Here is a 27,105-nt window from a genome sequence, read left to right on the forward strand (position 1 = left end):
TATAAGCCTGGAATAGTCACATGCATCACACTTCCTCCCCAAGCTAGCCTGGTGATGAGGTTAGGCCTGAATAGTCACGTGCATCCACATCCTTCCCAAGCTAGCCTGGTGATGAGGTTAGCCTGGAATAGTCACGTGCATCACACTTCCTCCCCAAGCTAGCCTGGTGAGAGGTTAGGCCTGGAATAGTCACATGCATCACACTTCCTCCCCAAGCTAGCCTGGTGATGAGGTTAGGCCTGGAAAAAGCACATGCATCACACTTCCTCCCCAAGCTAAGCTAGCCTGGTGATGAGGTTAGGCCTGGAATAGTCACGTGCATCACACTTCCTCCCCAAGCTAGCCTGGTGATGAGGTTAGGCCTGGAATAGTCTACACCTGAACTGGACCATCAGTCAGTACGGTCTAGATGGCTTGGCTTCCGTTTAGTGATGTCACACACATTTTATTTTTTACACGCTACACGACTTCAGGATGACCTCATCCCATATCAGTCACACACACCCCCCCCCACCCCATCATGGAGAGACTCGTCCCCCCCTGCTATCCACTCAGTTATTTAGATAATGGTCTGCTTTGCGCTGTGTGGTGGCGTGCACTCATGAATCAAGGCTTCTTTACATGCCTGAGCAAGGCTGGCTGGCTGGAGGTATTTGTCTTCCCGTCGTTGGAAAGTGTGTAAGTCAGAGTTGTTTTACTGGACTGGGTGAATTTCCTCTTCCCTAAGCAGAGGCCAATCCATCTCCATTGTGTGCAAGTCTAGTTTTAAGTCTCTTAGTAAATGCAGTCATGTCACTCGACTGACTGCATCACAGGCTGTAAATATATGTTTAAAGTGGGCATGCTTGCTTTTTGGTAAATTAACTTTAAGAGTCTGGCTACTACTTTAATTCGTTTTATATCACTGTATAATGCTGAGTTGCTTTGTCTTTTGACTCTGTGCCAGTTTCACAATTGTTACTATGGGTTGAGGTAACCAACTGAGTTTGGTGCCACAGCTTCCTGTCTCACATGAAAACAAACTCCTGTCTAAAATACTCCCTCTCAACCAGGCTTGTCCTCTTTCTGTCCTGTCTCTCAGGTCAGAAGACCTGTCTCCACCTCCATGGCATCTTCCCCTACCTCTATGTGCCCTACGATGGCTACGGGCAGCAGACGGAGAGCTACCTGCGTCAGGTGGCCTTCAGCATCGACAGGGCCCTCAACGTGTCCATGGGAAACCCCTCCTCTAACACACAGCACGTCTTCAAGGTGGCACTGGTCTCCGGCATGTAAGTACCTGCTCCCTCTCTTTTAGACATCACTGTTCTTTAGTAGGGTCACTCACTACATAGCAGAGGCTCTTTCTCAATTAGTTTTTCTCGATTCCTCCCATCCTCTTTCCACATTGGAGGAGATGGCCCAATGTTCCTCCCCTTAGCCATTCTCCTCCCTATGGGTTTTGAGTGGGAGGCAAAGACATGAGARATCAAGAAAATACTAATTGAGAAAGTGCCAGAGTTTAGTCTAGAGGCTGACAGCATCAATGTTAGAAGGTGAATGATAGGTCAAGTCCATAATGGGGTATGGTGATGTTTTCCCAGGAGATTTGTCTGACGGTGGTCTCTCCCTCTCTCCACAGGCCTTTTTATGGATACCATGCCAAAGAGAAGACGTTTATGAAGATCTATCTGTACAATCCTCAGATGGTCAAAAGGTGAGGAGGGTGTTCTACTGGTTTTGCCTTAGCTGGTGCTTCTCACTGGTCTGTGTTTTGGTTTGAGCTGTAATGGCCTGTCTTAACATTGATCCTGTGTTTCTTTTGTTGGAGAGTGGTATTGTCTCTCTCTGACTGCTGATGACTAGGATGCTGACTCTGCTGATATTGATTCTAGGCTTATATAGTACAGACACTCTGTGTGTGTGTGTGGTGTGTGTGTGTGTGTGTGTGTGTGTGTGTGTGTGTGTGTGTGTGTGTGTGTGTGTGTGTGTGTGTGTGTGTGTTGTGTGTGTGTGTGTGTGTGTGTGTGTTGTGTGAGCGAGCGAGAGAGTCCTAAAAACGAGGTTCAAAGTTCAGTAGCACCCCTGAACCCACAGGTTCAGAGACATGGAGAGAGGGACAGAGAGGTAAGAGGGACAGAGAGGTAACAGGGACAGAGAGAGAGAGGCTTATACTGAGGGGGGAGGAGAGGGAGACAGGGACTGATTCTGAGGATGGAGAGAGAGGGAGACTAACTGCCACACTGTCTGCTCCTCAGCCTGACTGAGTGTTTATGAGCCGATGTCTGGAGCCCCTGTCTCGTTTCAGATCAGTCACTCGGGGGTGAACTGTCACTGTGGCCTACGTTATTATTATAGGACAGACAAAGACTGGGGCTGGGGCTGATGACGTGGCAAATGTCAGCGTGGTAGGCACAGCTTGTCCCGTGAATTAATCATAAAACTAAGGATTAGCTGATAACTGCGAAAACAAACATTCTGGATAATATAGAGAACCTTGAACTATTTATTGATCAGCATTTTGATATGCTCGAAAAACAATCCGATACATCGAAGCGAACAAGAGAAGACCTTTCCTCGAGCTCTGCGAGCGAAACTGAAGGGAATTTTAAAATTCCAAATGTAACATTGGAGGGGAGTGTTTTTATAACTCTGTCTCCAGAAGACAGAGCATTGCTTACAAGCACGAGAGAGCAGTAAAAAAAAAAAGATATATTGCCTGGGCAACTGGGGGAGGTTGAGGCCTTAAAAACAGGAATTGATTACAGTAATAAAATGATGGAAGATATACGAGCGGAAAATAAGATATTGAAAACTACTGTGGACTCTATGGAGAGGCTACGGTATGATAATCAATCAATGAAAGCCAAATTACTTGATCTAAAGTGCAGAAGTATGAAGAATAATATTGTTATAATGGGAATAAAGGAGAATGAAAATGGAAACTCAGTCAACAGAGGACAAAGTCAAGTTTTTTTATAAAACGTATAAAACAATTGATTTTCAAAGGGCTCACCGTTTCGGTGGCAGAGGGGAGGGAAGGCCCTGTCCGATAGTAGCTATGCTAATTTACTACAAATGAAGATTGCCTTGCTACAACAGGGTAGGGAGGTGAAGAACACCCCRTTCTCTATTAATGAACAATTTCCCCATGAAATAATGGAGAGATGACGTTCCCTGTACTCCACCTTCAAAAGGCTCCGAGCAGAGAAGCAGAAAGTTCATCTAGTGGTCGATAAATTGTACGGAAACAACTAACTGTTCAAGGACTTGAAGATTACAACGTGGCTGTGAGTGATAGCTATCTCCTGCGGAAGTAGTTCCGATACACATTTGCTCCCCCATTACAATTATGGATATATATTTTTTTTTTTATATAAAAAAAAAAAAAATGTATGCATGATATAAAAAAAAAATTGTATACAGTACAGAACCGTAGACTATGTGGACTTAAAATAAGGTTGGACTTTTGGGAATGTGAAACGGGTAAGATGGACTTATTCTTTTTTTATTTAGGCAATACCGAACTTTGTACTATGTGGACTTAAAATCAGATGTTGATTTAGGGGAAGATGGGTAAGGCTTTACATTTAAATAAAATAGCAACTTTATTTTTTAGATGGTATGGCCTAATTGTAGAGATGGGGGTATATTATGACTTAAAAGCTGTTAGATAGTGCGACACTTTTTGGCGGATGTGAATCGGAACAAATAGAATTGAAGATAAAACGTAATAAATATGAATTGATCTAATGTATGGCGAGGATAAAGTATTACAGAATTTAAAACCTGTCTAGGTTCTCTACTGGAGTGAGCCTATACAATCCTAAAGTAATTGGTGTTATTGTCCTTTTACATTTAAAAAATACATCTCAATATTAAAAATGTGAAGGACCTATTATTGTTCCAATACACACCGGAAAAGGGATTGGGTATTGTCAACAGGGTTCTTGTCTCTATTAGTGTGCGGCTGACTGGTTAACACTGGGTTAAACTGATTACAGTTAACGGTAGAGCCGACACATTTAACTGGCTTATGGTAGCACTTCTCTAAGCGATAAGGGTATTTAATATTTTTTATATGAGCTATTTATGCTACCCTTATATTCTTGATTCTAATGATATAGGCCTCTATCTAGCTATATATATATATATATATACATATACATATACATATATATACATATATATATACATACAGTGGGGAGAAGAAGTATTTGATACACTGCCGATTTTGCAGGTTTTCCTACTTAAAGCATGTAGAGGTCTGTCATTTTTATCATAGGTACACTTCAACTGTGAGAGACGGAATCTAAAACAAAAATCCAGAAAATCACATTGTATGATTTTTAAGTAATTAATTTGCATTTTATTGCATGACATAAGTATTTGATACATCAGAAAAGCAGAACTTAATATTTAGTACAGAAACCTTTGTTTGCAATTACAGAGATCATACGTTTCCTGTAGTTCTTGACCAGGTTTGCACAAACTGCAGCAGGGATTTTGGCCCACTCCTCCATACAGACCTTCTCCAGATCCTTCAGGTTTCGGGGCTGTCGCTGGGCAATACGGACTTTCAGTCAATACGGACTACAGTATTCTTAACCGTGCAAATATTATGGTACAGCTATATGGACACTTAATCATCATAGTGTTTTTTGATGGTAAGTTTACATACAATGGTTGAGGTAAGTATAATTGAAACTTGGTTATGATTATGGTAAGTGGGGAACTAAGTATAGCCAGTTACAATTGTAATGGCTAAGCAGATTGTTAAAAAAAGATACATTTTTACCTGGCTAAAATAGAAAGAATATGATATCTATTGTTTACATGAAACTGACTCTACAAATATAGACGAGGTTGGGTAGAAAAAGGACTGGGAGGGAGAAATATATTTTTGTCATGGGCAAAGAAACTCAAAAGGGGTGATTATATTCATTAACAACAATTTTGATCCGACTGTGCAAACTGATCCTCAAGGAAGATGAATCCTTTTAAATTTATTGGACCAAAAACAGATTTGACTAATTCATCTATATGGGCCAAATAATGATGAGCCACACTTCTTCTAAAGTATATATAATCATCTATTGAGCTCACCAGCAATTCATTTATCTATTATTATGGTGGGAGATTATAATACGGTTTTAAACACCTCAAAGGATCGTAAAGGAAATCACACTACAAACTATCACCCTCATGCACTTAAGGAGATCATGGATACATTAGAACTAGTGGATATATGGAGGCTGAAAAACCCTGACCTAGTGAGATATACATGGAGGAGGCTTAATCAAGATAGCCATCTTGACTACTTCCTGGTCTCATTCTTTCTAGCATCAAAAGTTAAAGTATTAATARGAGAAGGAATGCGATCGGACCACCATCTAATTGGCCTCTACATAACTCTTACAGAATTTCCACATTGACGGGGACATTGGAAATTTAATCAAAGCCTACCGGATGACAATTTGTTCTTAACGAAGACAAGGTAATTCGAAATTGACATTTTTTCTACACAATGTAGGTACAGCAGATTCACGTATTGTATGGGACACATTTAAATGCACGTTTAGAGGTTATTCAATACAATACTCATCATTAAAACAAGCCGTTTAGGTCAAAAGAGATGAATAAATAGAGGAAATAACAGGTCATGGAAACTACTATAGAGGCACAAAATAGAGGAAAAACAAAAAGAATGATCAAGAGTAATTTATTACAAAAATAAAGCATATTGTATGGAAAATGGGGAAAAATGCACTACATTTTTCATGAATCTTCAACATAGAAATGCTACCAAAAATAATTTACATAAACTCGTTACAAATGACAGTCATCCATGATTCACCAAATTATATTTTGAAAGAGGAATCAAAATATTTTAAGCATATGTTTTCTTTTGTCTCCTCCATGTCTTCTAAATGGTGTTAACTGTAAGGATTACTTTCCTAATAATAATAATGTAAAATGTACAGAAACACTTATGTGAAGGCCAAAATACAGAGGAGGAACTGAGGGAATTAAATCTTTTCCGTTTGTAAAAACACCAGGGCTTGATGGTATACCAGTGGAGGTATAGCAGACCTTTTTTTGATGTACTCAAAGGTCCATTATTAGCGTGTTTTAATTAATCCTAAAAAAAAAAATAGACTTTCAGGTACTCAACAAAGTCTGATTTCATTACTACTGAAACAGGACTCAGGTTGTAAGTAAACTCAGCAAAAAAATAAACTTCCTCTCACTGTCAACTGCATTTATTTTCAGCAAACTTAACATGTGTAAATATTTSTATGAACATAAGATTCAACAACTGAGACAAACTGAACAAGTTCCACAGACATGTGACTAACAGAAATGGAATAATGTGTCCCTGAACAAAGGGGGGGTCAAAATCAAAAGTAACAGTCAGCATCTGGTGTGGCCACCAGCTGCATTAAGTACTGCAGTGTATCTCCTCCTCATGGACTGCACCAGATTTGCCAGTTCTTGCTGTGAGATGTTACCCCACTCTTCCACCAAGGCACCTGCAAGTTCCCGGACATTTCTGGGGAGAATGGCTTAGCTCTCACCCTCCAATCCAACAGGTCCCAGACGTGCTCAATGGAATTGAGATCCGGGCTCTTCGCTGGCCAAGGCAGAACACTTACATTCCTGTCTTGCAGGCAATCACGCACAGAACGAGCAGTATGGCTGGTGGCATTGTCATGCTGGAGAGTCATGTCAGGATGAGCCTGCAGGAAGGGTACCACATGAGGGAGGAGGATGTCTTCCCTGTAGCGCACAGCGTTGAGATTGCCTGCAATGACAACAGCTCAGTCCGATGAAGCTGTGACACACCGCCCCAGACCATGACGGACCCTCCACCTCCAAATTGATCCTGCTCCAGAGTACAGGCCTCGGTGTAACGCTCATTCCATTCGACGATAAATGTGAATCCGACCATCACCCCTGGTGAGACAAAACCGCGACTCGTCAGTGAAGAGCACTTTTTGCCAGTCCTGTCTGGTCCAGTGACGGTGGGTTTGTGACCATTGGCCACGTTGTTGCCGGTGATGTCTGGTGGGGACCTGCCTTACAACAGGCCTACAAGCCCTCACTCCAGCCTCTCTCAGCCTATTGCGAACAGTCTGAGCACTGATGGAGGGATTGTGCATTCCTGGTGTAACTCGGGCAGTTGTTGTTGGTGTGATGTACAGAGGTAGGTGCAGGTGTTGTCACTGCGAGGATGATCAGCTGTCCGTCCTGTCTCCCTGTAGCGCTGTCTTAGGCGTCTCACAGTACAGACATTGCAATTTATTGCCCTGGCCACATCTGCAGTTCTCATGCTTCCTTGCAGCATGCCTAAGACACGTTCGTGCAGATGAGCAGGGACCCTGGGCATCTTTCTTTTGGTGTTTTTCAGAGTCAGTAGAAAGGCCTCTTTAGTGTCCTAAGTTTTCATAACTGTGATCTTAATTGCCTACCGTCTGTAAGCTGTTAGTCTCTTAACGACCATTCCACATGTGCATGTTCATTAATTGTTTATGTTTTATTGAACAAGCATGGGAAACAGTGTTTAACCCCTTTACAATGAAGATCTGTGAAGTTAATGGATTTTTCGAATTATCTTTGAAAGACAGGGTCCTGAAAAAGGGCCGTTTCTTTTTTTGCTGAGCTAATAAAGATCCAGCCCATTTAAAAAAAAAAACTGGAAGCCACGTACACTTCAAAGTTTTGATTGCAAAAATCCTGGTGAGGTGTATAGCAACTAGAATAAAAAAGGTTTTTATCAGATATTGTTCATCCTGATCAGACAGGTTTTTTACATGAACAATATATTGGCGATTTAATATATGACAATTACTTGAAAAAATTGAACATTATGAAACATCAAAGATACCAGGCCTGGTCTTCATAGCAGATTTCAAAAAGGYRTTTGAAAAAGTATGACTAGAATTAAAATATGTCTGTGTGTATATATATATATAGATAGATATATTGTGGCAGACCAGGGGGTTTGGTCAAGACGTCTACACAGACAGAGTAGGATTAGCTCAGTTTCAAGGGTGTGTTTTTAAATAATAAATCAAAAGAAAAGGATATGTCTCCCCTATGAGACCCTCTCTGGGATACCGTCTTCTGGGCTCCGGGTCTTGCTGTATCCTGTCGGGCACAAAAACTGAACTCCCTCCTTTTAGCTCGGGCACCGTCTCCAACTATATGGAAGTCACCTTTCTTCCCCCAGTCTCTCTCCTTGTGTGCTGCCCATCTGGCAGCTTTATGGGACTCGTACAGCTGGTGAGCAATCAGCCCTTGATGACCCACCAACCACAATTAGCCCCAATTAGTCCTGGCCGGATAGCCCGTCGAGACCTGGCACGTCCAGCAGAGGGAGCCATCGCCTCCTCGGGATGTAGACTCCGTCTGCCACCAGGCCTCGACGAGTCTCCCCCTGGTGTCTGACCTGCTGTACGCCATATATATATGCCTGGATTACTTTAATTTCGGTGAATCTCTTATACAATGGGTTAAAGTTAAGTACAGCAAACCCAGGTGTAAAATAGGAAATAATGGTTACTTCTCAGAAAGTATTAAGAGTTTAAGAAGAGTAAGACGAGGCTGTCCGTTGTCTCCATATCTATTTATTATGGCCATCGGAATGCTAGCTATTAAAATGAGATCCAACAACAACATCAAGGGGTTAAAAATGAAAGTGTCAATGTATGCCGATGACTAAAGTTTTTTCTTAAATCCACAATCTGGATCCCTGCACAGTCTCATTTAAGATGTTGATCACTTTTCTAACCTCTCTGGACTAAAACCTAATTACCATATGAAGTATTTGATCATTAAAAGACACAATGTTTACAGTGCCTTATATTTGACCAATAAAATTAGTGGATGGGGGAGTAGACATACTTGATATTCATATCTCAAAAAATATAAATACATTTTTCCACAACCAATTTCAATAGAAGGTTTGCAAAAATAGATAAGATTCACAACCATGGAGAGGTAAATACTTGCTTATTTATGGAAAAATCACATTTGATTAACTCTTTGGTCCTATCACAGTTGACTTACTTAGTATGATATGAGCAAAAACATTCACTTTATTTGGAATGCTAAGCCAGAAAAATTTAAATGTGCCTATTTATATAATGAATATGACCCCAAGCTCAATTTCGAGTCTCGAAGCAAAGGGTCTGAATACTTGTGTAAATAAGGTATTTCTGTTTTCACTTTGTCATTATGGGGTAGTGTGTGTAGATTGAGGAGGATAAATATGAATTAAATCCATTTTAGAATAAGGCTTTAATGTAACAAAATGTGGAAAAAGTCAAGGGGTCTGCAAACTTTCCGAATGCACGAATGGGCATGCAACATTCTCAGCTCTGTAGATTTTGCTGCGAAGAGACAATCACTAGATCATTTATTCTGGTATTGCCCCTATGTAGCTTGTTTCTGGTCACAGGTTTAGGAATGGTTAAAAAAAATCACAACATTCACTTAAAATTAACCTTACAAATAGCAGTGTTGGGTGATTTTGGAAAGCTGTAGTCAAGCAATAAATAATATAATAATACTCGGAGGAAAGGTTTTCATCTTTAGCTCACAATCTGTGGATACTATGCGATTAGAAAGGTTAAAAATGTATGGACAACAGCACAATTGAAAAATATATGGCACATTGTGATAGGTGGGGTGGGATTAAATACAGTTGAAGTCGGAAGTTTACATACACTTAGGTTGGAGTCGTTAAAACTTGTTTTTCAACCACTCCACAAATTTCTTGTTAACAAACTATAGTTTTGGCAAGTCGGTTAGGACATCTACTTTGTGCATGACAAGTAATTTTTCCAACAATTGTTTACAGACAGATTATTTCACTTATAATTCACTGTATCACAATTCCAGTGGGTCAGAAGTTTACATACACTAAATTGACTGTGCCTTTAAACAGCTTGGAAAATTCCAGAAAATGATGTTATGGCTTTAGAAGCTTTTGATAGGCTAATTGGCATCATTTGAGTCAATTTGAGGTGTACCTGTGGATGTATTTCAAGGCCTACCTTCAAACTCAGTGCCTCTTTGCTTGACATCATGGCAAAATCAAAATAAATCAGTCAAGACCTCAGAAAAACAATTGTGGACCCCCACAAGTCTGGTTCATCCATGGGAGCAATTTCCAAACGCCTGAAGGTACCACGTTCATCTGTACAAACAATAGTACGCAAGTATAAACACCATGGGACCACGCAGCCGTTATACCGCTCAGGAAGGAGACGCGTTCTGTCTCCTAGAGATGAACGTACTTTGTTGCGAAAAGTGCAACTCAATCCCAGAACAACAGCAAAGGACCCTGTGAAGATGCTGGAGGAAGCAGGTACAAAAGTATCTATATCCACAGTAAAACAAGTCTTATATCGACATAACCGGAAAGGCCGCTCAGCAAGGAAGAAGCCACTGCTCCAAAACCGCCATAAAAAAGCCAGACTACGGTTTGTAACTGCACATGGGGACAAAGATTGTACTTTTTGGAGAAATATCCTCTGGTCTGATGAAACAAAAATAGAACTGTTTGGCCATAATGACCATAATTATGTTTTGAGGAAAAAGAGAGATGCTTGCAAGTCGAAGAATACCATCCCAACTGTGAAGCACGGGGGTGGCAGCATCATGTTGTGGGGGTGCTTTGCTGCAGGAGGGACTGATGCACTTCACAAAATAGATGGCATCATGAGGMAGGAAAATTATGTGGATATATTGAAGCAACATCTCAAGACATCAGTCAGGAAGTTAAAGCTTGGTTCCAAATGGACAATGACCCCAAGCAAAATGGCTTGGGGTCAAATAAACATTATATATATTTTTTTTTACATTCAGAATAATAAACAGTATAGAACAAAAACATCATAAGTCCAAAACACAGCCAGTTCCAAAATTCTAAAACAAAATGGCACAGGTTATAATATAATATTATCCTTCTCTGCCAGGGAGGCTGCGGAGGCACTGGAACAGGCCCAGGGCAGTGTGGAGCTGGCTCTGCTGGCACTACTGGCCCGCAAGATCACTGTGCCCACCTAGACACTCACAACATTGCAATCATGTAAGAGTCCTAGCCTCTGTCAGCATGGGTTTTATTTGTGCTCTTTTCTTATTGTGCTCTTTTCCAAGCTCTGAATTCAGCTAAAACGCAAAACAGTTGAATTGTTATGAACACAACCTTCTGTCCTTGTCCAACTGTTTGAACAGCATGCTAGCCTGTCCACTTAGTTCACATGTTGAAATCAAGTGGCCTACCTTATTTCTCAGAATAAAAACAAATGGCCAATTCTTTATATAATTGTTTTATGCTTTTTGCACATTTTTTAAACACACTAAACAGCTAGTATAACAAACTGTGTTTGACTAAAATGCTGCTAGCTATACGTGGTAGCGTAAAGCGCGCGACAAACAGCATTCATTTTCCAGAATTAATGTTGATTGGTACATCCGTTTTAGTAATTTCTGCTCTGCTTGAAATTTGAGGAGTTGAAACATAAACAGGGTATGGTTCAAAAGGTTAACTTATCCTCTATTACAGTAAAATAATATATCCATGTGTTTCGGTGTCCATATGACCGATTTCTGTTGGACCAAACCTCAAATGCAAATAGAGGGTTGAAACCGTTTGGCGGAAGAAGTGATCTCATCTTTGTTGTTGTGAGTGGTGGGGGGAGGGRCTTGGGCACAGCGCCAAAATCTGTCCAAAATAAGCCCAATGCATTTCTATGCACTTATTTTTAACCTAAACTCGTCGCCTGCCTTTGGGACGACTCCCTTTGTTAGAGCGGCGACATGAGCAGTTTTTCATTAAATACAGATATCTGGTGTAAATGGGAAGGTGCAAAAGGCAACATGAGAACAAGCGGACATAAACGCTCATAAAAACGAAAAATACAATAAACCTCGATTCTGCGATTCAGGCATTTGGAATGTCGCGCAAAACATAAAATCTAAATAATCCAATTAATTGTATGTATTCCCCAGCCCTATGTCACGTTATCGTTCCAGCAACTAGGTCTACAAGGTGAATGAGATTTGAATGGGGTTTTGAATTGAAAGCATATTAGCTCCTGAATGAAAGAATCTCTGGCTCAATCTCTTGTTTATTTGTTGATTTTGTTGTGGATTTTGGAACCCATTGCTTTTTTCTGTACGCAAAGTAAATGTCTGTGAATAGCAGCCAAAATATATATCTAATCGGGTGTGTGTGTGGTTCCAGGGTGTGTGAGCTGTTACAAGGAGGTGCTGTGATGAACAAGCGCTACCAACCCCACGAGGCTCACATTCCTTACCTGCTGCAGCTTTTCATCGACTACAACCTGTACGGCATGAACATGGTCAACCTGGGAGCCGTCAAGTTCCGCCGGAGCCAGCAGCGCGAAGGTAAGGGACGCTCTGGGGGTACACATCTAGGATCAGTTTCCCCTCCCCCAATCACAACCTAAACAATTAGTGGGGGTGCTACTGAGATTTACACTTTTTCTCTTGTAGTTCTTCTGCATCTTCTTGACTGTGTGTGGGTGCGGGGGGCAGTCTGATGGAGGGAGGAAAGAAGGAAGGGGTGAGGGTAAAGGTCTAGCATCCTACTCTCAAGTTCATGACTTTGTGTGGGGGGGGCGGGCTTTTTAATGCAGTTATTGATATTACTGTTGACTGTTAGTGTTAGATGTGGTTTATATTACTGTTGACCAGGGGTTGGAACCGGTTCATGGAACAGAACCATAAAACAAAAATTAACGAAAATGTTTAAGGAAAAGAATCAGAACCGGGAGCGGAAAGGTTATTTTACCCAAGGGGAAATGCTTAGTAATAGGGATGTAAACAAATTTGTTTACTAAATTTGAGAGAAATTTGTGCGTATGGAACATTTCTGGGATCTTTTATTTCAGTTAAAACATGAGCTGGCGCACACCCAAAGAAATGTATTTTATATAGAGGTGCTGACTAACGGCGAATTAACTATAAGCTATAAAAAATAAAGAGTCGCACACCCTATAAATGTATTGGGTAAATCGCCAACATTTCGGCAGGGATTTACCCAATAAATTACTGGAAGTGTGTGTGTGATATATATATGTTTGCGACTCTCTTTATCTTTTATTTCAGCTAATGAAACATGGGACCAACACTTTACACGTTTATATTTTCGTTCAGTATAACAAAAATGTACATTAAAAAGAATCAGAGCATTAAAAAAGAACAGAAAGTAACAATATAAACCGGTACTTTTTTGGGTTCGAACCGTTTTTTTTTAGCTGGTCAGAACAGTGGAAAACGGACCAAAAAAGTTATGGTTCTGTTCAGAACGAAACAATTTAAAATTCATTTCGGTTTCAACTCCTGCTGTTGACTGTTGGTGTTAGACGGAACCCAAACCGGCTGCCATCGTGCTCTATCGTGCATAAATGTATTTTGTCCACCTACACCAAACGCGATCACGACACACAGGTTATTATATCAAAACAAACTCTGTACCAATTACATTAATTTGGGGACAGGTCGAAAAGCATTAAACATGTATGGCAATTTAGCTAGTTAGCTTGCTCTTTCTAGCTAATTTGTCCTATTTAGCTAGCTTGCTGTTGCTAGCTAATGTGTCCTGGGATATAAACATTGAGTTATTTTACCTGAAATGCACAAGGTCTTCTACTCCGACAATTAATCCACACATAAAACGGCCAACCAAATCGTTTCTAGTCATCTCTCCTCCTTCCAGGCTTTTTCATCTTTGAACTTATATGGTGATTGGCATCTACACTTTCATAGTATTACCACGACAACCGGCAAAACATTTCTTCTTTTAATCACCCACGTGGGTATAACCAATGAGGAGATGGCACGTGGGTACCTGCTTCTATAAACCAATAAGGAGATGGGAGAGGCAGGACTTGCAGTGCGATCTGCGTCAGAAACTGAGCTTCTATTTTAGCCGTTGGCAACGCAGACGCTCGTTGGAGCAATAATTGAATAACATGGATTTCTACATTTATTTTGCGACGCTCGCGCACGTTCTGGTCAGCATGTTAGATGCTATTGATATTACTGTTAGATGCGATTGATATTACTGTTAGATGCGATTGATATTACTGTTAGATGTGGTTGATATTAATGTTACTGTTAGATGTGGTTGATATTAATGTTAGATGTGGTTGATATTAATGTTAGTGTTAGATGTGATTGATATTAATGTTAGTGTTAGATGTGATTGATATTAATGTTAGTGTTAGATGTGGTTGATATTAATGTTAGTGTTAGATGTGGTTGATATTACTGTCAGATGTGGTTGTGCTGTTGATATTACTGTTAGATGTGTTGATATTACTGTTAGATGTGGTTGATATTATGTTAGATGTGGTTGATATTACTGTTAGATGTGGTTGATATTACTGTTAATTGTTAAATGTGGTGTATATTACTGTTAGATGTGGTGATGTGTAATGTTGGTGTTAATGTGGTTGATATTAATGTTAGTGTTAGATGTGGTTGATATTACTGTTCGATGTGGTTGATGTTACTGTTAGTGTTAGATGTGGTTGAATTTACTGTTAGATGTGGTTATATTATGTTAGATGTGGTTGATATTAATGTTAGTGTTAGATGTGGTTGATTATTACTGTTAGATGTGGGTTGATATTACTGTTAGTGTTAGATGTGGTTTGATATTACTGTTAGTTGTTAGATGTGGTTGATATTACTGTTAGATGTGGTTGATTTATGTTAGTGTTAGATGTGGTTGATATTACTGTTAATGTGTTGAATTACTGTTTAGTTTTAGATGTGGTTGATATTAATGTTAGTGTTAGATGTGTGGTTGATTTTTACTGTAGAATGTGGTTGATATTACTGTTAGGGGTTTAGATGTGGTTGATATTACGTTAGTTTAGATGTGGTTGATATTACTGTGATTGACTGTATTATGTTTGATGTGGTGTATATTTAGTGTTAGATGTGGTTGATATTACATGTAGTTTTAGATGTGGTTGATATTGATGTTAGTGTTAGATGTGGTGATTTCTGTATATGTGGTGATATTACTGTTGTTTTAATGTGAGTTTGATATTGATGTTAGTGTTAGATGTGGTTGATTTACTGTTAGATGTGGTTGATATTACTGTTAGTGTTAGATGTGGTTGATATTAATGTTAATGAGTTGGTTGATATTACTGTTAGTTTTAGATGTGGTTGATATTGTTGTTAGTGTTAGATGTGTTGATATTAATGTTAGTGTTAGGTGTGGTTGATATTACTGTTAGATGTGGTTGATATTACTGTTAGATGTGGTTGATATTAATGTTATTGTTAGATGTGGTTGATATTACTGTTAGATGTGGTTGATATTACTTGTTAGTTTTAGATGTGGTTGATATTACTGTTAGTTTTAGATGTGGTTGATATTACTGTTAGATGTGATTGATATTAATGTTAGTGTAGATGTGGTTGATATTAATGTTAGTGTTAGATGTGGTTGATATTACTGTCAGATGTGGTAATATTACTGTTAGTTTTAGATGTGTGTTTTGATTACTGTTTAGATGTGGTTGATATTATGTTAGTGTTAGATGTGGTTGATATTAATGTTAATGTGGTTGATATTACTGTATAGATGTGTGTGATATGTTAGTTTTAGATGTGGTTGATATTGATGTTAGTGTTAGGTGTGGTTGATATTACTGTTAGATGTGGTTGATATTACTGTTAGATGTGGTGATATTAATGTTATGTAGATGTGGTGATATTACTGTTAGATGTGGTTGATATTACTGTTAGTTTAATGTGGTTGATATTACTGTTAGTTTTAGATGTGGTTGATAATACTGTTAGATGTGGTTGATATTACTGTTTGATGTGGTTGATATTAATGTTAGTGTTAGATGTGGTTGAATTACTGTTGAGATGTGTTGATATTACTGTTTAGTTTAGATGTGGTTGATATTATGTTAGTGGTTAATTGGTTGTATTAATGTAGTGTTAGTGTGGTTGATATTACTGTTAGATTGGTTTGATATTACTGTTAGATTGGTTGATAGGTAATGTTATTGTTAGATGTGGTTGATATTACTGTTAGATGTGGTTGATATTACTGTTAGTTTTAGATGTGGTTGTTATGTAATGTAGGTAATTTACTGTTAGTTTAGTGGTGATATATGTAGATGTGTTGATTTACTGTTAGTGTTAGATGTGGTTGATATTACTGTTAGATTTTGTTGATATTTACTGTTAGTTTTAGATGTGTTGATTTACTGTTAGTTTTAGATGTGGTTGATATACTGTTAGATGTGGTTGATATTACTGTTTGATGTGGTTGATATTACTGTTAGATTGTGGTTGATATTAATGTTATTGTTAGATGTGGTTGATATTACTGTTAGATGTGGTTGATATTACTGTTAGTTTTAGATGTGGTTGATTTTTACTGTTAGTTTTAGATGTGGTTGATATTATTTAGATGTGGTTGATATTACTGTTAGTTTTGATGTTTGATATTACTGTTAGTTTAGATGTGGTTGATATTACTGTTAGATGTGGTTGATATTACTGTTTGATGTGGTTGATTTACTGTTTGATGTGGTTGAATATTACTGTTAGATGTGGTTGATATAATGTTATTGTTAGTTGGTTGATATTACTGTTAAGATGTGGTTGATTACTGTTAGTTTTAGATGTGGTTGATATTACTGTTAGTTTTTTAGATGTGGTTGATATTACTGTTAGATGTGGTTGATATTACAAGTATTTTACACCATTTTAAAGATAAATTTGTTGTTAATCCCACCACAGTGTCCAATTTCAAAAAGGCTTTACGAAAGCACACCATCTGATTATGTTAGGTCAGTACTTTCTCCAGTACTTTCTACATTCTCCTTAATGCAACCGCTGTGTCAGATTTCAAAAAACTTTACGGAAAAAGCACACCATGCAATAATCTGAGTACGGCGCTCAGACACAAAAACAAGCAATACAGGTACCCGCCATGTTGTGGAGTCAACAGAAGTCAGAAATAGCATTATAAATATTCACTTACCTTTCATGATCTTCATCAGAATGCACTCCCAGGAATCTCAGTTCCATAATAAATGGAACTGAGATTTGTTTTGTTCGATAAAGTCCATAATTTATGTCCAAATACCTCCTTTTTGTTTGCGCGTTTAGTTCAAAAATCCAAATTCATGACGCGCAGGCCAGACAAAAAGTCTAAGAATTCCATTACAGTTCGTAGAAACATGTCAAACGATGTATAGGATCAATCTTTAGGATGTTTTTAACATAAATCTTCAATAATATTTAAACCGGAGAATTCCTTTGTCTTTAGAAACGAAAAGGAACGAAGCTACCTCTCACTGGGTGCACCTGAGTGAGCTCGTGGCACTCTGCCAGACCCCTGACTCAATCAGCTCTCATTCCCTCATCCCTCACAGTAGAAGCATCAAACAAGGTTCTAAAGACTGTTGGCATTTAGTGGAAGCCTTAGGAAGTGCAATATGACCCCATAGACACTGTATATTGGATAGGGAAACCTACAAACCTCAGATTTCTCTGTTAGATGTGGTTGATATTAATGTTAGTGTTAGATGTGGTTGATTTTACTGTTAGATGTGGTTGATATTACTGTTGGATGTGGTTGATATTACTGTTAGTGTTTGATGTGGTTGAGGACTATGTAGTTGCAGCATGCCCAGTCATATCAGATCAAGGCTGTTTTCTGCTCTGATGGACAGACAACCCAGGCTATAGGCCACCTCCTCCACCGTGCTCTGGCTCTGTGGGGAGGCTGTAAGGGAGGACAAGGAGAGAGTGAAAGCTGCCATGCTTTGTGTCATGATGTATTAGTACATTTCTTTACAATGGCCTTGAGATGCCTCAGATGGTGTGAGCTAGAGAAGCAGCAATCTCACACAGGTGTACACACACCACCTCCTTGTCCTGCTACCTAATGCATCCTGGTCAGTGTGACGTTTTTGAAAGAGTGCCAACCAGATGACACCCTGGCCTTTCAAAGACCTGACCATATAGATAGATTAGAGAAGGTTTTAATCATAAAGCTCTACAATGACAGTGCTTTGAATAATACACCTTGCAAACACACAGCAAAGCTTACAACAGAAGGACAGATGAAGAGGGATGGAGAACTAGAAGCAATGGGGTGCCGGCCAGGTGGCAGCCCCCCTCCAGCCCTGAAACTAGACTAGAGGAGTAACTCTTAGCTCCTGCCTCCTGTACATTCTCCTGGAACCCCAGAGCATTCTGGAACACCGCCAGCCTGTTACAGACAATAAGTCATTATGCACAAGATTGAGAGATCCAGGCCACATCCCTGTATGTCACCCAATCCAGGAGCCCGAGGCCCATTCCTAGTAATATCATCAGTCTCTTCCTCTGTTTCACAGAGCTGGACAAACAAACACCCTGACGTCAATCTAGAGAAATAAACCAGTAAGAGCTTGGATATGGATCTATTTACTTCTGACCTTTTGAACTCGGTCGTTTATTGAACTTGTACTTTACACAGCTGTTTAGTATTAATATGACCTCCCGCCTCTCCTCTGCCAACCAAAACAAAGCCGCAGCTACAAGCCAAGCTGGGACATTTGATATCTCCTAGTGAGAATGATAAAGTCAAGCCTGTAATCTGAGGGTTGAGGCCGGGGGGCAGTCAGACATGGACTCCCTACCTCCTACCTCCCTTCATCCCTGGAAGTGAACCTGAGAATCACAAGGCCCCTCAGTGGGAGGGAGATAGTGGTAGAACAGGGGAGGTATCTCCGTGGGAGTGGAGGATCAGGGGAGGTATCTCAGATCAGAGGGTTGAACTTGGTCTTGGCTTCATGCTCCACACCCTTTCTCTCCTGCCTGATGGCTGTGAATAAAGCGGCAGATAGGTATTTTCTGTTTGATCTTGACAAAGGCTTAGTAAGTGCTAATCTCGAGCCGAGATGGGACAGGTATCTCCACTCTGCACTGCTCTTCATGCCTGAGCAAGTCTCTCCTGGGCCAGGGGAGGCAGAACCCAGCATCACACCACCAGGCATGGAAGGGCTCATGAATCGGCCAGGAACTCCTCCCAGACAAAGAGAGTGCTTGAAAGCTAAATCCACCTCTGGATTTCATGCAATCAATGGAAAAGGAGTTGCAAAGAACCAAAAAGTAGAAAGAGACCAAAGCGCTGTGACAATGTTTACATACGTTTTAGTATTGCGCCAACTCGAAAGTGAGTTTGTAATCTGGGATGAAGACGATGACAGACATTTGAAAACCCTGTGTAAAAATTTGTGTAGATCCAAATCAATTTGAAATACTGAGCTGGTATGCTTTTTAGTCTTGCTGTATGTTGAAAGCACAATGTTTGTGGACTGTCTCAGCAATAAATCTCCTCAGATTGACTTCCAACACATGACTCACATTGATGTGTGTGTGTGTGTGTGTATATGTAACAGAGGGGTCTCCCCCAGATCACCAGGGCTTCCGCAGCAGACCCAGCACCAGACCCTTGAAGAGCCCCTGTACCTCCAAACTGAGTGACAGTACCCTGGGAGGCACGTTTGTCTGCTGGCAGGACGATGCCACACCCTGGTGAGCGACACCTGCTCAGACGGGCTCCATTCACATGTTGTGGGCCTCTATGGTGTCAGCTTTTTAGCTCTTGTTTGTACATGATAACTGTGGTTTCTTTTTGAGGTTTTTTTTCTGTGTAAGGTTGGTTTGATCTCTCGCACCCTCCTCTCAATTCAATTCAAGGGTTTTATTGGCATGGGAAACGTATGTTCACATTGCCAAAGCAAGTGAAGTATATAATAAACAAAAGTGAAATAAACAATACAAATTAACAGTAAACATTACACTCACCAACATTCCAAAAGACATTTCAAATGTCATTAGGTCTATATATCCTCTCTCTCTCTCTCTCTCTCTCGCTCTCGCTCTCGCTCTCGCTCTCGCTCGCGCTCGCGCTCGCGCTCGCGCTCGCGCTCTCGCTCGCGCTCTCTCGCTCTCTGTGTGTGTGATGTAGTTCTCTAGTCCTGGAGGATGTGGAGAAACAGAGTACGTGTGAGCTGGAGGCAGATGCTGTGGCTGCAGACATCCTCAACCGTCTGGAGATAGACAGTAAGTACAACAAACTTGAACACTTTTTTTTGTCATAGATCAAACAGTCAGGCAGACACGTTCGGCACACATGAGGGAGAGCCTGAGGGAGGGGATGGCTACTGACTCACTTCTGCTCTGACTATGTAACACAGTTGAGTGATGGTGGCTTTTCCACATCAGTGTTTGCCTCTCAAATGGCATTCTATTCCCTGTAGTGCACTACGTTTGACTAGAGTCCCTAAAGGAGCCCTATAAAGGGAATGGCGTGCCATTTGGGGCGCAGCCTATGTGACACAGATGAGCGACGGAGGCCTCCAGATCAAACGCTGTCAGTCTCTTACCACACTGCCAGGCTCCTGCTCTCCAGCACATTGGAGCATGAGATCAGTGACCATCCGGCCCAAAACAAACACTGTCCACTCACCCTATCTGTCTGCCTTCTGTCTGGAGAGGGGGGAGGGAGAGGGAATTGGAAATGGGGATGTAGGGTGGAAGAGCATATTGAACTGAGAACTTAAAGCAAAAAGAGAACACTGTTTAGAACATGCAGAGACATGTATGAATATTCATCTGTTGCTGGAATGTGTTCCAATTTCTCAATTCACAATGAACTCTTTTTACAGACTTCCTGCTATTCTTGATACATACTAGGAACAAAAGAAACAAAGTGATTGCATTTTTGATTGTGTTTTAGATTAGCTGTGCTCATAATATGGAGTCTTGGCAATGGACACACACACACACACACACACACACAATTATCTGCACAAGGTAGAAAGAGGGGGCACACCATGGCAGTTCACATATGTGGTCTTGGCACGTAGATTTTCCATCTGCCCCAAAAACGGATATACAAACTCTGTTGAAAAGGAAATGGTTGAAGACTGATTCTATGATTTTGAGTTTGTGCCTAGTTCTGAGTGGTTGGCTCTGGATCTATGATCTTTAACTTTGCTTTGTGTGAGTAGGGCTGGCACAATCGTTGTATAATCGTGTAACCGACAATTATGGACAAAAACCGTCAACTACAAAATGTATTGTCTTATTACATTTATTTTAGGAGAAGGGGGAATTCACTTTATACTAAAGTAGAAATAATTTACCCAAATGCAGTTTTTCATTTTTGCATCAAGTTGTAATCATTTTAATAGCAGTCAGCAAGAGAAGCTTTATTTCCAAAAGTTCTAAGCAGTCAAAACAATGAGTAAAAAAATAAATAATAATTTAACAGGGGTGTCTCCAAAGATGTGTTGTATTCATATGTTGTAGATAATTTTCTCTATATAATATATCTCTAAGGACAATTATGACAGTAACCGTGACAATTAATCATTACCCCAAAYTCTATAATCGTCACATTCCTATGTGTGCGTCAATGTTCTCTTCTTGAAAAAGGCCTTCATCCAACTGACGGTAGATAAAAGGATAGAGAGGGATGTGCAGAGGTTTATGTGTAGGGATCTATGCTAAAGTGTGTGTGTGTGTGTGTAGATCAGATTGCCAGGAACCCTGGCCTGCAGGTCATCTGGGAGGACGAGAAGCAGAGACGACGAGAGAAGAACCAGTCATCTCAGATCGAGACCCCACAGTCACAGGGTGAGTGAACCAGTCATCTCAGATCGAGACCGCCCATCACAGGGGAGTGAACCAGTCATCTCAGTATCGAGACCCCACAGTCACAGGTGATGAACCAGTCATCTCAGATGAGACCCACAGTCACAGGTGAGTGAACCAGTCATCTCAGATCGAGACCCCCACAGTCACAGGGTGAGTGAACCAGTCATCTCAGATACACCGAGCAAACCCACCACAGTCACAGGGTGAGTGAAACCAGTCATCTCAGATAGAGACCCCACAGTCACAGGGTGGTGAACCAGCCATCTCAGATAGAGACCCACAGTCACAGGGTGAGTGAACCAGTCATCTCAGATCGAGACCCCACAGTCACAGGGTGAGTGAACCAGTCATCTCAGATGAGACCCACAGTCACAGGGTGAGTGAACCAGTCATCTCAGATCGAGACCCCCCAGTCACAGGGTGAGTGAACCACTCATCTCAGATCGAGACCCCACAGTCACAGGGTGAGTGAACCAGTCATCTCAGATCGAGACCCACAGTCACAGGGTGAGTGAACCAGTCATCTCAGATCGAGACCCCACAGTCACAGGGTGAGTGAAACCAGTCATCTCAGATCGAGACCCCACAGCACGGGTGAGTGAACACAGCATCTCAGATCGAGACCGTCAGATGAGACCACCAGTCAACAGCGGTGAGTTGATGGAACAGAGCTATACCTCCCCACAGCCAAATCCTCCATTAGTTAGCACCACAATCAAACGTCTAGCAGGTCTACATGCTTTTTGACTGAATATACACTGTGGCCAGTTTATTAGGTACGACCCCGTTCATGTAAATGGATAAAAACAAGAAGAAGCGGCTCCAGTGGGCACACGACCACCAACACTGGACAATTGAGGAGTGGAAAAACATTGCCTGGTCTGACGAATCCCTATTCCTGTTACGTCATACTAATGGCTGAGTCAGGATTTGGCATAAACTGCATGAGTCCATGGCCCCATCCTGCCTGGTGTCAACGGTACAGGCTGGTGGCGGTGGTGTAATGGTGTGGGGCACAATCTTTCCGGGCACACGTTAGGTCCCTGATACCAATTGAGCAATGTTTCCATGCTCCAAAGAATGCAGGCTGTTCTCGAGGCAAAGGAGGGTCCGACCCAGTACAACACTGAATAAAAATATAAACGCAACATGCAACAATTTCAAAGATGTTACTGAGTTACAGTTCATATAAGAAAATCAGTTCATGAAAATTAATTCATTAGGCCCTAATCTATGGATTTCACATGACTGGGAAAACAGATATGCATCTGTTGGTCACAGATATCTTTAAAAAAGGTAGGGGTGTGGATCAGAAAACCAGTCAGTATCTGGTGTGACCACCATTTGCCTCATGCAGCGTCACACATCTCCTTCCCATAGAGTTGATCAGGCTGTTGATTGTGGCCTGTGGAATGTTGTCCCACTCCTCTTCAATGGCTGTATGTAGTTGCTGGATATTGGCGGGAACTGAAACAAACTGTCGTACGCATTGAACCAGGGCATCCCAAACATGCTCAATGGGTGACATATCTGGTGAGTATGCAGGCCATGGAAGAACTGAGACATTTTCTGCTTCCAGGAATTGTGTACAGATCCTTGTGACATGCAGCAGTGCACATTATCATGCTGAAACATGAGGTGATGGCAGCGGATGAATGGCACAACAATGGGTCTCAGGATCTCATCACGGTATATTTGTGCATTCAGGTTGCCATCGATAAAATGCAATTGTGTTCGTTGTCCGTAGCTTATGCCTTCCCATACCATAACCCCACCGGCACTCTGTTCACAACGTTGACATCAGCAAACCACTCGCCCAAATAACGCCATATACGCTGTCTGCCATCTGACCGGTACAGATGAAAACCGGGATTCATCCGTGACGAGCACACCTCCCCAGCGTGCCATTGGCCATCAAAGGTGAGCATTTGCCCAATGAAGTCGGTTACGGCGTCAAACTGCAGTTGGGTCAAGACGTTGGTGAGGACGACGAGCACCCAGATGAGCTTTCCTGAGATGGTTTCTGACAGCTTGTGGAGAAATTCTTCGGTTGTGCAAACACAGTTTCATCCGCTATCCGGGTGGCTGGTCTCAGACGATCCCTCAGGTGAAGRAGCTGGATGTGGAAGTCCTGGGCTGGCGTAGTTACACGTGGTATACGGTCGTGAGGCCGGTTAGACGTACTGCCAAATTCGAAATACCTACTAAACTGGTTACTGAGTGTATATAGGACTATGCCGCAAAATGTGCCATCGTCTGCTTGTTGGAATATGCTCAATGTGAGCCGAGGTAATAAATAACCAAGTATTGTCTCTGTCAGGAGTCATTCTTATCTCTTGAGTCTGACTGCTATCCCATGTGCATCAGACATACATCAAAGTGTAATAATTAAACCGCTGACTGCATTCCGAGCATTTTACAAGCATTTTGCTACACCCACAATAACATCTGCTAAATCTGTATGTGACCAATAAAATTTGATTTGATTTGATGCTCCTCCAGATCGCAGGTTTGTCGCCTCGACGGAAAGCGAGAGGATCTTCATGAAGAGATTCAAGGAGATCCTGAAGGAAAATGAGTTTGATGTGTAAGTAAAAACTTTCACCCTCAATCTTGCTGTTTTTTTTTTATTTTTACGTGGGCTAGGCTTATCACTTTCCCAGTCTTTAGGGCAACTTGACTATAAGTCATHGATGGACAGACAGTTGCTCCACATTGCGTGAGTAAATGGCTGTGCTTGGTTTGGAGAGTTTAGAATGGGGGCAGCAGGGCTGGTCTTTCAGAGTAAACATATGCTGCTTCCAATCTCGTTAGCAAGATGATGTCTACCGCCGGAGACCACATAAATTGGGGTTTGAGAGAATTTACATCTGGTCTTTATGTTAAAACGTCTACTTATTTTCCCAATGCCTTTTTGGTTGTCTACTGTGTATAAGATGGTGACCGCATGTCTCTTCCTGGTTCATCTTAATGGCCAGAGATGAGCAGGGAGCAAGGAGGGAGGGTGTTGATTGGGTTACAGTGCTGTCTAGTATATCCCTCTCTCTGCTCCCTGCTCCCCCTTCTTTCTGAGCAGAAATAATTTCCTTCGATAAAAAAAAGTGCAGTTGGTCCGGTGTGTGCTGTTACATCAGGCCCAGATAAGTTGTTACCAATGGGAGGAAAGCAAGGGAGGAAAATGAAACGGTTCTATCGAAGGCAGGTACAGGCCAGTATGGGAGCAGTTTGGGCCTTGGCACAGGGACCCATCTCCTCTCACCTGGCGGAGCTTTGGCTTGGCAGAACTGTGCCACACACACACACACACACACACACACACACACACACACACACACACACACACACACACACACACACACACACACACACACACGCCCAGCTCACAACTCTCACTGGTTGACTGGCGCTCTTTCACATATACAAGTACAGTCTCTCTCTCTCGCGCGCACTATTATTCTACAATGTATAAAGAAAACCCCTTGAATGAGTAGGTGTCCAAACTTTTGACTGGTACTGTATGTATTTCTTAATTCTATTATTTTACTTTTAGATTTGTGTGTATTGTTGTGAATTTTTAGATATTACTGCACTGTTGGAACTAGGAACACAAGCATTTCGCTACACCCGCAATAACATCTGCTAAATATGTGTATGTGACCAATAACATTTTATTTTATTTTGAATTGATTTGTGTGTCTCTCTCTATGTCCCTCTGTATCTCTCTATGTCCCTCTGATTGTAACCTCAGACAGGCTGTACTGCAGTAAGAACAGTAGGGCTGAAATGTGTTAAGGGGTGAAGGAATCCCCAGACACCTTCTAGGCTCCCCCCTGTAGCCACAAAAGTCATTAGTGACGAGACTAATTAACAAAGAGTGAGACAGTCATGCACACACAAGCCCATCTCTGGAGCACATCTGCATTCCTTCATCCTCCCCACAATGACAAATTATGATTTATTTTTTTGTAGAGAAAGTAGTGTCTAAAATATTTTTGGGGGCTAATTCCGGCATTGCTTGTTCCACCTTTTTCAGTTCCACCTTGCATGTTTTTCAATATTTAGTTGAGTTGCTAAGTAGTGAGTTGCTAAGCAATGCAAGGGTACAGCATGGAACAGAGCGGAGGACGGAGCCTGATAGTCAGAAMGCCTGTAGCCAAGAGGCATTTGGGGTAAATCCCAAAGAACCACTGGCCACTGGCCAGCTTTCCATTCATACCTCCTCCTACACACACTGTACACACACACTTGTTTCTCTCACTCTCGTTCTCCCTCTCTCACACACACACTGCAGCCATGTCTCCTGATTAAGACAAGGGATGCTAATAAAACCTGACTGCTGCAGCGCTGTCCCAGGAGCCCTGTCTGTGACTGGTGATAACCTTAGCAGTTACATRCCCACAACAGTCTCCCTTATCTCCCTTTGAACTAATGCCTCTTTTTAAATAGGACTCAGTCTGGGTCTGTGGAGGGCGCGCCAGAGGAGCAGGATCCCTTCCCAGCTGAACTGTCTGTATACCCTGATGTCCTGACCCCAGAGGTGCTGCATTGTACACCAGCTAACCAGGTGGAGGTTCACAGAGACTCTCAGATTGGTGAGAGCAACAAATCTCCCTATCGACCCTCCACTAGAATGTGTCTTTCTGCCAGAGAAGGTGGATCGACATTTGTCCTAATTCTCCCCAAACTCTCCTACTGTACTCTCCTACTGTGACTGAATTTCAAGTGTGACACACAGTGTTGATCTACATTAGCCTAGTCTGTTCGCTCAGTCTGCCAAGTCTCCTGTAGGAACAGTGGACATGCCAGGGAGGCTAGGCATCTGGCACACAGAGAGCCAGGATGGAGTATGGCTGGGCCTCATGCTGAACCACTCCCTGTKYATGTGTCCCAAATGGCACCATATTCCCTATATAGTGCACTACTTTTGACCAGGGCACTATGTAGGGAATAGGCTGCCATTTGGGACACACACACACTCTGTTTGTCAGTAATGATCATTTTCCCCATGTCTCGCTCCATCTCGCTGTCTCGCTCCCCCCACCCCCACACCTCTCTTCCCTCCACTCAGACACTAAAAGGAACTGTGGTAAAGACCAGGGGGAGGCCATTGTGGATGAAGAGGCCATTCTGAGTCTGTTGGAAAGCAGCCAGACCTTCCTCCCCCTCTCCCAAAGATCCAACCACTCCCCCTTACTAGGTAGGAAAACAAACCGCACTGATTACTGATTACTGTGTTCATTTGCTCTATGGAGAACAGCATATCCAACTGATCTTATGTCATTTTAATTGAAAAAATCTGTTTTTAATCAACATATTGTTTATATAGCATAGCTAGCGCCAGGAGATTGATCTGACCATATGATCTGACCAGGAAAAGCTCCGGGCCCTAKT

General features: G+C 41.5%; 1 protein-coding gene across 1 annotated transcript in view; it reads left to right on the forward strand.

Moving 5' to 3' along the window:
- The window catches only part of LOC111954145 (DNA polymerase zeta catalytic subunit), a 160,210-nt gene that overhangs the window by 94,593 nt on the left and 38,512 nt on the right, over positions 1 to 27,105 (forward strand). Inside the window, 9 exon segments of the mRNA XM_023973645.3 lie at positions 1,082 to 1,271; positions 1,622 to 1,696; positions 12,236 to 12,399; positions 19,449 to 19,584; positions 20,021 to 20,115; positions 21,589 to 21,693; positions 24,217 to 24,301; positions 26,161 to 26,306; positions 26,783 to 26,911. Of these exon segments, the coding sequence (XP_023829413.1) occupies positions 1,082 to 1,271; positions 1,622 to 1,696; positions 12,236 to 12,399; positions 19,449 to 19,584; positions 20,021 to 20,115; positions 21,589 to 21,693; positions 24,217 to 24,301; positions 26,161 to 26,306; positions 26,783 to 26,911 (1,125 nt within the window).

This window comes from Salvelinus sp. IW2-2015, linkage group LG28, assembly GCF_002910315.2.
Source record: "Salvelinus sp. IW2-2015 linkage group LG28, ASM291031v2, whole genome shotgun sequence".
Lineage (NCBI taxonomy): Eukaryota > Metazoa > Chordata > Actinopteri > Salmoniformes > Salmonidae > Salvelinus > Salvelinus sp. IW2-2015.